The sequence below is a fragment of the Curcuma longa genome, chromosome 5 (assembly GCF_044706935.1).
Source record: "Curcuma longa cultivar G26 ecotype Majalengka, Jawa Barat chromosome 5, ITB_CL_G26_1.1, whole genome shotgun sequence".
Lineage (NCBI taxonomy): Eukaryota > Viridiplantae > Streptophyta > Magnoliopsida > Zingiberales > Zingiberaceae > Curcuma > Curcuma longa.
Window position 1 is genome coordinate 14,487,298 of NC_133865.1, and position 13,129 is coordinate 14,500,426.

Consider the following 13,129-nt stretch of genomic DNA (forward strand, 5'->3'; position numbering starts at 1 on the left):
GATTTTGGCACGGCCGTGCCTGTGAGGCACGGCCTTGGCTTGTTGATCGTCGATGAAGACGATCACAAATCTGTCCAGGAATGCCAAGAAAACCCGATTCATGAGATCCATGAACATAGCCGGAGCATTAGTAACCCCAAACGGCATCACTACGAACTCATAATGTCCGTATCTCGTCCGGAAAGCCGTTTTCGGTACATCCTCCTTTTTCACCCTGACTTGGTGATACCCCGATCTCAGATCGATCTTAGAGAAAACCGTAGCTCCCTTTAATTGATCGAACAGGTCATCTATCCTGGGAAGAGGGTACCTATTCTTGATGGTCACGTTATTTAGCGCCCGATAGTCGATACACATACGCATCGACCCATCTTTCTTCTTGACGAACAGTACGGGAGCTCCCCAGGGGGAATGACTAGGGCGGATAAGTCCCTTGTCAAGTAGCTCTTGTAGCTGTCCTTGCAATTCCTTCAATTCAGCCGGCGCCATTCGGTATGGTGCTTTCGAGACGGGGTTAGTACCAGGAATCAAATCAATAGCAAATTCAATATCTCTTTCAGGTGCTAACCCGGGTAAGTCATCAGGAAATACCTCTGGATAGTCGCAAACGACTTTGACGTCTTCTAGCTTCGGGCCCTCCGTAGGGCTGGTATTAACCACGTGAGCTAGAAATCCAGAACACCCATTTTCCAACATTTTTCTTGCTTTCAGAGCCGATAAGAATTTGCTTGTCCTCTTCCTCGGCTCTCCGATAAATTCGAATAGAATTCCCGTCTCAGGTCGGAATATAACCTTTCGTTCACGGCACTCAATAGAGGCGCCGTATTTGTTCAAGAAATCCATGCCCAATATCAGATCATAATCGGCCATATCAAGCACTATCAGATCGCAGTAGAGTTCCCTATCTGCGATTCTGATCGGTGCGGCACGCAGCACTTGGGTAGAGGGCATCACCTCACCCGAGGGCAGTGTAGTCAGAAAATTGTAATCTAATCCTTGCAGTGGCATATCATATCTTGTAGCATATTGCATAGAAATAAAGGAATGTGTTGCCCCAGTGTCAAATAATGCAGTAGCGTAATGGCTGTAAATAGCTATCTGACCTGTGACAACGGTGGAGGCAGTCGCCACATCTTCCTTTGTGAGCGAGAAAACCCTGGCGTTCGTTGTAGCAGGCGGGACCTCCAATTGCCCCTGGCATATATGAGTACCATCAATAGCAGCCTGCATCTGGTGTAACTGGGGAGGAGCACCCTGATGCTGTATATACTGCTGCTGAGGTGCCTTAGCTGCAGTAGGACACCCTCTAGCGAAATGTCCTTCCTTCCCGCAAATGAAGCATCTCTTGAGACCCAATAGGCATGTCCCTAGGTGCATCTTCCCACAGTTGGCACAAGGAGGGTACCTAGGCTTCTTGCCTTGTGAACCACCGGCCGACTTATTCCATGGTTTCCTCTTTCCGTTGTGGTTCTTCTTCCAGTGGGGATTGTTGTTCGGAGGTTTCTGGTTTTCCGACTGACTGGGATTCTTGTTGGCGGTCAGCGCTTGGTTTTGTTGGTTAATGCTCTTCAGATAGTGCTCAGTATTAAGGGCGCTGCTGAACAGCTCCTCCGCAGTCTGTGGCCTATGAACACCACCGGCTACACTCAGAGCGATCTCAGGCCTGAGCATCTTGAGCATTAGTCGAACTCTTTCTTTTTCTGTACTGACCAGCTCCGGGCATAATCGTGCCAGTCGGTTGAATTTCTGGACGGCATCATTGACAGAGAGATTTCCCTGCCGGAATTCGGTGAACTCATCAAAGTGTCGGTTCGTCACCCTCATATTGAAGAATTCCTCCAGAAACTCAGACTCAAAATCCTTCCATGTCATCTGGTCCACTGATCTTCTGGCCTTTACTCGTTCCCACCACATCCGAGCGTCGCCGGTGAGGCAGAACGAGACGCATTTAACCTTTTCGTGCTCTGGCCAGTCTAATAGTTCCACCGTGCTCTCAACTGTTTTGAGCCAGGACTGGGCATCCCATGGCTCGCAGGCACCAGAGAACTTATCCGGCTTCAGTCTTTGCCACTGTATCAAGTAGGCCTCCTGTCGGACTACTCTGGTCGAAGTGTCCGGGGGCGCCTGGGCAGTCGGAAGCTCGGCGTGTATAACATTCTGGCTCCCCTGCGGAGTAGCAGCGTTCGCCTGCTGGGTCATCAGCGTGTTAATGATCTGTTGTTGCTCAGTCACCTGACGCTGCAGGTCTGCGATTACCTGCATCACCTCAGGTGGGGGTGCTGTCGGTGGGGGTACTGTCTGGTTACCCCTGGTACCACGTCCTCTAGCCATATCTATTATACCGATAATAATTAGGTAGGCATAAGATTTAACACTACTTGTTATGCAATCATCCATCATTTCATATAAGTATTACTGTACATGAATAAGTAAAGCGAGTTAGAATCTCTTACTTGGAAGTGGCAGGAAGTAGCTTGATGTGTGTGTGGTGGAGGGGAAAACTTGGCTCTGATACCAACTTGTAACGCCCGCCCTTATATCTACACTCGGGGCGGGGTTACGTACCCATTCATCCATAATCATTTGCATAAAATTTTCAATGAAATAAAACTAAACATGCAAGACTAAACATGCTTGAAGGAAGACAACCACCAAGAAATGTTACCATCTAACATATCAATTATCTAACAGCATGATTTACTAATCTACACATGATTTGAACATGATAGGAGCATGGCATGATCAGGGACATAACATACTGCCAGTACTTCAATATAATAGTTCAGACATAGCATTGAAGGAATATTCATAAGCAGTTGAATAGGAAGTCTCAAGCATTATAAATTAGCATGTGTATGATAGGAATTAGATGATAGTATCTTTCTATATGTATTCACATGTATCAGTTCAATTCTAAACATCCTCAAGTATAGAGATAATTCCATCAACACATCTAACATGGCAGTAGTAGCGCATTCATAGTCACGAACATGCCATCAGAGTACATTAAAACTTGTGAAGCGGAAACAACGAAGATTCTAAACAAAATAAGTAGATATGAGAATCTTTTCTCTTTCCCGAGCCACCATCCCCACACATCAGCCCTCCTGCCTCTTCCTTCAGTTTGTATGTTTCTTACCGCTATCTGCAGCATAAGATACAATAAAACTAATAAGCAAACGCTTAGTAAGGATCCCGTCCTACTCGCAAAACCCATCAAGGTAATATACATCATGTACACAATAAACAAGATAAGCAACATAAACTTCGTAGCATCATAAGCATCAAGCATTGCTATCATCAAGTATTTCTAAGATTCATTATAGAACAACTCATGCATAATCATTACAGAAGTAAAGATGCTTTTCAAAATGAGTTCCATAACGGATAATACTTAAAATACATCCATCTCATTGGGCCCAGTTGTTGTACCTCATATAGCGCGTTCCCTAATGAATTGGGGTAGCGAGCCACCAATTTATTAGAGCAGGACTTTTCCGTCCTACCTCGTGCCATGTCCTTAGTTACCATGTACACAGGATTTATTTAACGACCCCCTTCCGAGTCGGGTACACAACTTTCAAAGTAAAGTACTTAACATGCTTGTACATATATATATAGATCAATGCTAAGGAGTGCTCCTATTCCGCTCTCAAGGGACACACCACTCTTCAAGGGTGCTCATGATCCCCTAGGGACACACCACACAAGGGGTGCTCTTGATCCCATTCATAATGGAGCATCCTTTCAAACATGTTATCATACACATCACAGTCACATCATAAGGGTGCCCCATGGGCTATTAGACATGCTCAATCATACGTCACGTTCAGCCACCTAACATAGTCATATCATGTAAGTGATAGCATGCTCCCTAAGTTAAAATCATTCTTCCCAAGGCCTAAGTCTAGGGTTGGCTGAAAATGGTAAGCAGGGGATTTAAGGTTTTGTAGTCAAGCATTCACACAAACACCTTGCATGCGTTTTGTAGTCAAGCATTCACACAAACACCTTGCATGCATATCCTACTGCAGGTTAATCAACATATTAAACATAAATTACACAACGGAATGGTCATGGAACCTAAACCTTAATCTTATGCTTTGGTCGAAAATCAAGGGTAGAGAAGTTAGAGTTCCAAAAGAATCATTCAAGAAGACATACGATAGCGATTACGCTGCAGGCGAGAGGATACTTACATCCTTCCGCTGGAATCCGTCTTCTCTAATCGTAGGGTGCCCTCAATCCGAAGAGCAAGCGTAGATTCCTTCGCTTGGACTCCTCCCGAGCTCTCGGTCCTAGTAAAGGGTGGTGTCCTTGGGAGAACCTTCTTCCTCTCAAGTCCTAGGCTAGAACCCTAGGGTTTGTTCTTCGAAAATGGGAGGAGAGCTTCTAGGGTTTCGGTGGAGGGGAGAGGAGGCGAGTATGAAAGGCTTTTCTTCCCTTTTCCCCTTCCTTCCGCTCTTATTTATACTAGGGTTTGGAGAAACAGGTCTCTTCGCTGCTTGACACGCCCTGGCCGTGCCAAATGGCACGCCCGTGCCAATCAGCCCGCACGCCTCGTCGACGCCCTTCCAGAGTCCGACACGCCCGGGCCGTGCCATTTGGCACGGCCGTGTCGTTCCCAACGCCGGATTCCGTCAGTGCTTGGCACGCCCTGCCCGTGCCAATTGGCACGGGCGTGCCCAACACCAGTACGCCCAGTCCCTTGCCTTTCCAGAGCTGGACACGCCCGGGCCGTGCCAATTGACACGCCCGTGTCGTTTCCAGCCTCATGCAGGTTTGCCCAGTATCTAGCACGCCCTGACCGTGCCATTTGGCACGGGCGTGTCCCACACCTGCATTTGTGCAAACGGGTTAAGCAAGGGTTAGTGCAGGTGGGAGGTCCAAGGTTCGATCCTTGCTCCCTCCTTTTGCACCTCCTTTATGTACTTTTACTAGCCCACATCCAAACTCATCGAGTCTAGTCCAATACGACATTTCTTCATAAAAATGTTCATACATCGTCATGACATTACATGAAGAATTTGGGGTGTTACACATATATCCTTAACTAACCGTTCTAAATTAAGCATTAAGTAAACATGATGTCATGGCATGTTATATGCATTTACAATAAAATATATGCATGACATGGTAAGTATGCATGAGTCAAACAATTCACGTAATAACTTTTAGTTTTTAATTATGTATCAAATTCTTGATTTAATATATTTCGTGTGGACCCGCGAATGTGTCAACCCACTTTGACACACTTTGAATCTTTATTTAAATTTTTGTTTCATTTGGTAATATTTTAAATTAATTTCATAATTAAAAGTATTTTTAATTAAGTTCATGGCTTTTAATTGATTTTTATTAAGTTATGTTTACATTTGAATTTTGGATTTCAGTTTTGAATTTTAAATGTTCATTTTGAATTTTAATTTAATTTAATTTAATTTTTAATGTTATTTAATTTAATTTTAATTTAATTTAATTTTAATTTAATTTTTATTTAATTTAATAAATTAATTTTAATTTAAATTAATTTTAATTTAATTTAATTTTAATTTAATTTTTTAGAGTTATTTAATGTTTCATAATTAAAAGGCACACAATTATAATTAACTTTATTATTTAATTTTAAATTTTTAGAATTATTCAATGCTTCATAATTAAACAGTACATAATTATAATTAACATTATTATTTAATTTCAAATTTTTAATATTTAAATTTGAATTAGTATTTTTAAGATTTGAATATTTATTCTAAGAATTTTTAAAATTTAATTTCAAATTTTTGTTTATTAAATTATTAATTTTAGGATTTATCTTTTTGGAGTTTGAATTTTTCTTATTATTAAGATTATCTTGATTATTTAATTTCTAATTATTAAATTAATTTGATTTATTAATATTATTTTGGTTGAAAAAGTTAAAGACTTGGTCTAATTTTTTATTTATTTGAAATAAATCTAGATTAATTACATTTGAATTATTAATATTTGAATTGGTTAAATTTGAATTAGTCAAATTAGTATTTAATTCAGATTTATTAATTAATTTATTAAAATTAGATAAATTTTCCTTATTTTTTGGATTAAATTTAAATTTTTTAATTTATCTAATTTAGAATTATTCAAGTTTAAATTATTTAAATTATTATCTAATATTTCTAGATCTTACTTTTTCAAATTTGAATGGTTGATTTAGTCAAATTATTTAAATTTTTTAAATTGGAATTTTTCAAACTATCTAAATTTTCTAAATTATTTACATTTTTGGATTTATCCATTGTTGAATTATTAGTTTTAAAAAAATCTAAATTTTCTAAATTTGATTTTGTCAAATTTACTTTTTCTACCTTATCTAATTTTTCAACAGAATTATCTAAATTTGTAGAAACAGTAAATCTAGCATGCGCATGCAACCTAGGGATATTTTCATAATTACTAAAATATACCAAAATCGCATCCCCAATTCTGCTTTTTCTGTCGTCTTCCTCTTCGGGCACTGGTTCTTGTAATGTCCGCGTCTTTGACACTTGAAGCACTGGATGTGATCCTTGTTTGTCCGGGCTCCTGGCATCGGTTGCTCCTTTGCCGCTGGTGGTGTTGTCCGAAACCCATTAACAACAGTTCGTGCTAGTTAATCTCTCTCATTAGCATAGTGCAGCTCACTAAAGGAATAATGGCGTAGAGAAGGTACGTTCCAATTTGGGTCTTTAATAAATTACAAAGGCCCAAAGACACTGCATGCAGGAAGGTGACAACATTTCACATGGTTAGATGATGCCCGAGTGGAACTGATAGATGGGCCTGCCTTTTGTCGTCCAGATGCAGTTCCAGTTCCAACTCTGGCTTTTGTTCTCTCTTTAGAATTAGAGTGCATTTCTAATAATATATATATTTTTATTAATTTAGATATTTAATTTTTATAATTTAATCAATTTTGAAAATGAATCATTCGATTTTACAAATTCGAAAAATACATGACACCTTAACATTACTAGTAGTTCAAACTCGGGAGTTGCATTTCTAACAATAACTCATTCACAAATTATCCTTGGAACTCTTTAGAAGCATTATCAAAAGCATGCAATATAATCCAATATCTTGACATTTAATTAAGATTAGGGTGGTGAAGCTTAAGCCCCCAAAAACCTGACATCTTGTCCTTGCATTCTCGAAGTGCATGGTTTCACAGCACTGAAGACTTGCAAAACACAAAACTTGTTTAGAGTGCTAGGTTTCAAAGCATTTCCTTAACATGGAAAACTTGAAAAAGCATCCGAATATTCCGGCATCATTTATTTAAGAGCAGCACCAATCATATTAATTATCTTTTATAATGAAGCAGAAACATGCCATTATACTCCATATCACTAAAAGAAGAACTAAACAAAATTCTTACTCCGGCACAATAAAATACAGGTCTATAATTCTTCTTAAACACCATATCTATTCCAAGTTTTGAATCGCCAAGTTTTGAACCAAAAGAAAGCCAAGGCAATGAATGTAATGTGGCACGCAACAAGTACAAACCTCACATAGCAAGAAGCATCAAGATTGTAGAGAGTGAACAGATGAAGTAACTGAAGAGATTAACATCGCTGCTGTGCGAAAGAGCACCATTGGTTGATGACTCTGAAGATTTGGATGCAGAAGCAATTCCACTTTGGGCAGGAGCAACGTCCGAGGTTTTTGTGGTCTCCGGCGCTGGGGCTGGAGCAGGAGCTAGAGGCGGATCACTGCCGAAGATTGCCAGAGGAAGTAAAACATGATTGATCTCGTAAATGGCCGTTGGAGTCGTCGCCCAAACACTGCTAATAATCTTTGGATTTGACCAACTCGAAGCAACGTGAATAAGACCAGATGAATCAGTGACGTTAAGCGTGTACTGAGCGCCTGCTAATGTGCTCACAGGGTTTGAGTTGCTAAGGTTCTTGAAGTCGGAGAGGGAGTAGTATTTCGAAAAGGCATGGTAGAGGAGCAGAGATTTCAGTTGGTCTTGGGTAAGATTTCCGAGGTCGCCTTTTTCCAGTGATGCGAAGGCGGCGTTGCTCGGAACAAAGACAGTGATGCCCTGTTCGGTGTTATTAGCTTGGTTTTGAAAGGTGTCAATGACTTTGGTCTGAAGGAGATAGTCGAGGAAGGTGCCAAAAGGGCCAGCGACAGAGAGTAGATCTGTGAGGTTGACGAAATGTGGGGCTGGGGCTGGGGCCGGAGCAGGTGCCGGAGATAGAGGTAGGAATGGGGCAGGAGGAGATTGTGCAGCTGCTGAAGAAGAAAAGATGACCAAAACAAACAGAGTAGTGACAGGAAGGAATACTGAAGGTCCCATTTCTCCAAATGTTGTCGTCCTCTGCAAATTCCTGCACGAACTATGACATTAATGTTTATTAGTTGTAATTCTTCGTTGCAAAATCGCAAGAACTCGTTTTAATGGCACATGCATACACAGTGTTGACAACATTTAATAATCGATCACTGACACCGACCTTTTCTATCAAATAATTACAATACAAAAGCAGCACAATGAGACACATCATGCATTCAAAAAAAAAAAAAAACATGTTAGTAGCTAGAGTTTATATACGAGGGGGAACCAACTTCTGTCCAACATTTAAAATGGAGCTAGTTCTAAGAAAACATAGACTATTGGATACCGAGATCTAGAAACAAAATCCTCAGAAAGAAAGAAGAAGATCTAAGAATATTGACAAAAATACGGCAGAGAAAATAAGAGGGCAGAAACAACTAGGCCTTCACTTGCAAGAAGATCTAGAAAGAAAGCCCAACTCCGGATTTACTTTTATTTAGATTCTAGACAAAAAGGAAGTAACAACGAAATCCCTCGATATACATGCAAACCACAAAAGCCAAAAGTCTAATCGACTTAGCGAACAAGGAACATCGAAGGTGAGAAATAAAGAGAGTAAAGCTAAATGCAATGAGGAGGAGAGTGTGAAGTACTGACCAAACAAGGGAGAGCGAAAGAATGGACCACCTCCTCAAGGGAAGCACAATATATAGTGAGAGGAGGAGAGTATGGTGAGTAGGTGATCATGTATTGAAAGACAAGCGAGTAGCTTTGCCACCGAAGAAACTTGCCAACCCATATCAGGTGGCATTTCAAAACTGACCTCCCAACTAATGAATCTATTCAATACTCCAATTTTTCTTTTCATATTCGTCTCCAACTTTCACTCTTGATACCACATTGCCATATACTCCTAAAAGTGCATTTAATTCAACTTATCATATATAATTTTAATTTTGTGATTATCAAGTAATCATATAATCAAGGTTATGGAGTATAAAATATAACATAATATTGTTTGATTCAATTTATTTATTTGGTGAAATAAAACACAACTAATTTAACATTTACTATATTATTCTTAATTTAATTTAGTTTTTAGATTAAATTAAATTAATAATATTAATGATGATAATATATAAAATATATATAATTTATTTATAATTTTTTAAAATTTAAAATAAATTTATATATTTTAAATAAAATAATTCATTAAATTAATAAATATAATTATAAATTTTATTTTTTATAATTTAAAATAAATTTATATATTTTTTAATAAAATATTTTTTTAAAATAATTATTTTAATAAAATAATTTATTAAATTAATAAACATAATTCATTAATTTTATTTTAATAAAATAAATTAATAAATACAATTTATTAATTTTATTTTTTAAAATTTAGAATAAATTTTTATATATTTTAATAAAATAACTTATTAAATTAATAAATATAATTCATTAATTTTATTTTTTTAAAAAATTTAAAATAAATTATCTCTTCTAAATTTTAATATAAGTATTTAAATTAAAATTTATTAAATTAATTAACTCTGTTTCAATTATATTTTACGATATATTTCAATTATTTTAGTTTTAAAATCAGGAGGATAATTATTAAAAAAAGTTTTGCTAACCTTCAGAATCGCATAAAATTTAAGGTAATCATACTGAATATAACCCATTTGTTTATGTGGCGGTGATGCTGTTTTATTTGAGAATCAATCATAATATGAATCAAATAACCTTAAATTGATCATCAAAATTATCAACAAAAACCCCCCAATTAAATGCCCCTAAAAATCACTGCATGCTTCATTCTTGTACTCAAAGCCATATGTGTTTTATTCTATTCTACGGGTTATTAGTTTTCTTAAACTTTGATATATGAGCATCAACACATAATTTCTTTAGCACCTTAAAAAGCGTAGAGTTATATTTTTGATAAATCAGAAAAAACTATGAAATGTTTGAACAGAAGACTAAGGCATTTATCTTTTCTGGACCTTTTTATTTGTTATCTAATGAAAAGATTAGAGCGCCATTGTTCAATCACTGCCGTTGAGCTGTCGCGGTAGAATGATAGCGATAAATATGAACATGAATGAATAATGCATCCTAAGGACTTTTGAGCTGTTGTTTTATTCAAACAATATATTCATGCAATCTTTGATGCATCCATAATCATGGCATACCTAACGCCATCATTTTGCACATTTTTCTTAAAAAGTAATTAGACTATGGATCACTTTTTCCCACTGATTAATCGGAGGTTCAATGGATACTAATTTAGTAGGGTTTTGTTGAAACATCAAAATAATCAGTACTCAGTAGTCTCGAGTTTTATTCTCAATAACTACTAATATATTTAAATGGATAAAGGGTGTACCCGAAGGAACGAAGAATTTGATTTAAATGTGTGCAACAGAGGTGCACTGGTAAATCTGATAAAATTTCTGTTTGAATTATATGAAACTGTAAGTAGTCAAATTTATTCGGTTAGTATTTGATAGGGTGGAAGGAGGAATTCATGTGTCACATAGTCAAGTCGAGAATCAAACTCAATTAGAGATCAAAAGTCTGACCTTAGTGGAGATTAGTGGAGGTCAAAGAGCCACCTCAACCCCATAGGCTCGGTCACCCAACTCCTCAACTCCATCAGCTTAAGCCAACCGACTTTTCCCTTAGCTCAGTTCATATGACCCTAGAGGACTTAGACTCCTTAACTCCAGCAGCTCAAGTCATCCAACTCCTCCCCTCAACTTGGTCCACATGACCCAAGAAGACTTAGATTCTCGACTTCCTTAGTTAGGTCCACACGACCCTAGAGGATTCACACTCGACTACAAGACCACTCCAACTTCAGAGAACTCAAACTTCTTGACCTTATCAGCTCGACTTCAAAGATCTCAGACTCCTCAATCATATCAGCTTCTTCATCTTGGTCACCTTATTCTAGAGGACTCAAACTCTTCAATTCCATCGACTCAACCATCTTGAATCTAGTGGACTTAGACTCTTCGACTTTATTAGCTCCGCCATCCTATAAGAGCCTACTAACGGTTACTATGAATATTCCTAAACTAAACATGACACCATGGGTGAATGGAGGAATAATCATGTGGGCATCAAAGTTGGTCCTCGAGACACTTTTCTACATACATCTGACATTCAATAAGTGGAGAAGTAGGTAACAGATATTGGATCTAGTCTCCCATTATTGAACGTGGAGATGCTTTTTTGGTAATTATATACACCCTAGAAAAGGTGCATGCAAAAAAGGTATGGTATGAACACATTCATCTTCTTCTTTCATAAGCTCTATTGCTTTTATTTTCTCTCAACCTTGTGCTTGTAAGCATCAAAGTGGCCACTCCAAGCCCTCTCGACGTCCATTCTAACCCTCGTCTAAGCCTTGCAGGCATCCCATGAGCTCTTTTCGCCATCATCATCACTGACCTTATATCCTTAGCAGTTACTTCTTATTAAGTCACCTGCCAATGGTCTCAGATAGGAACAAATTGATATCGTCTGTGGGAATACGTCTAAACTGAGATGTTGAGATGGTGGAACTTAGGATTGGTCTGGTGCATTGCGCTTATTTACACGTTTCACAAATGTGTGTAGTGGAAGAAAAGATAATAATTAAAACTAGTTATTACAATACTCACAACACACATATACATGATACAACATGTACATAACATAACTGGAAATTAAAATTTTTAGAATAACAATTATTCTAGGTATACCTGACGAATGATCTAGAATGAGATTGACATCAATTGAGCAGCTCTATCGAAACTCCACTTCTACTGGTGATCCACATCAAGTTCTCGTTTGGATAACTTCCCAAGCCACGAATTGTGTCACCATCTTCGGTACTAGTTGACAATCGATAACGGTCGATACGAGAGAAAATCCTAATATTAAAAATACGTAACAACACATCTCGCAATAGTTTTTCAAAGTTTTTTTTAACTATTGCCGCAATCGTATTTCTGGTGTAGTTTTCGATGGTCAACCTTTGACCGCCGATGGAGGGGCAAATAGTCAAAACCTTTCTGATGAAAATGGGAACAACCCTCAGCAACTTCACAAACTTTCGACAACGAACTAACTTCTTGCAATAAATCTCAACTTTTGGCAGCAAATCCAATCGCAAATCTGATAGCTTCCTAAGTTGCTCCAGTGGCTTCACAGCTAGCTCTAGTGCTCCAATAGTAGCTTGACATTCCGGCAGCAGACACCAAGTTTTGGTGGCTTCACAAGCCTCCGGCTTTGGGAGAATGTGGTCGGGGAGAGAAAGAACTATGGTAGCTAGTTGAAACCTCCACCACAAATCTGATCAGTGATGATAGGAAACTTTTCCCCTTTCGTCGACAGTTGATGATGGGCGCACGCACACGGGAGAAACCTGATGGGAGAAGGTGGCAGGCGCTAGGCATCCATCTCCTCCATCCAGTGACCATGCGATCGGGAGCAGAACAAAATCATAACGAGTGATCGGGAAGGAGAAATCACGATTTCACAAATCGCGATCAAGGTGGGCTCTCGCATGATTGGGAAGGAGAAATCACGATTTGTGAAGAGGAGAGTGGCACTTGCACAATCGGGAGGGTTGGGTGGCACTCGCATGATCACTCCATCGGCTAGGTGGAAAAAATCATGAATCCCCTTCTTGTGAGCAAGTGATTGGAGAAGGGCGGTCGGTGTTTGGGAGAATGGTGATTAGATCAAAATCACGATTGGGAAGAACTGGAGAACGCGGCGCTCGACTGGCTTTCTTCCTTCACGCAGCCAGGGAAGCTTTAAAGTCAT

The 13,129-nt window shown here is 38.5% G+C and overlaps 1 protein-coding gene across 1 annotated transcript; it reads right to left on the bottom strand.

Moving 5' to 3' along the window:
* Positions 1–7,490: 7,490 nt before the first annotated feature.
* On the bottom strand, positions 7,491–8,352 carry LOC141830137 (fasciclin-like arabinogalactan protein 7). Its single transcript, XM_074717623.1, has one exon. The coding sequence runs from the start codon at positions 8,324–8,326 to the stop codon at positions 7,529–7,531; it is 798 nt and encodes a 265-aa protein (XP_074573724.1). The 5' UTR covers positions 8,327–8,352; the 3' UTR covers positions 7,491–7,528.
* Between the last annotated feature and the right edge of the window lie 4,777 nt (positions 8,353–13,129).

Excerpts from the sequence above, each read along its gene's own strand:
- LOC141830137 (XM_074717623.1), bottom strand. The coding sequence starts at position 8,326 with ATGGGACCTTCAGTATTCCTTCCTGTCACTACTCTGTTTGTTTTGGTC.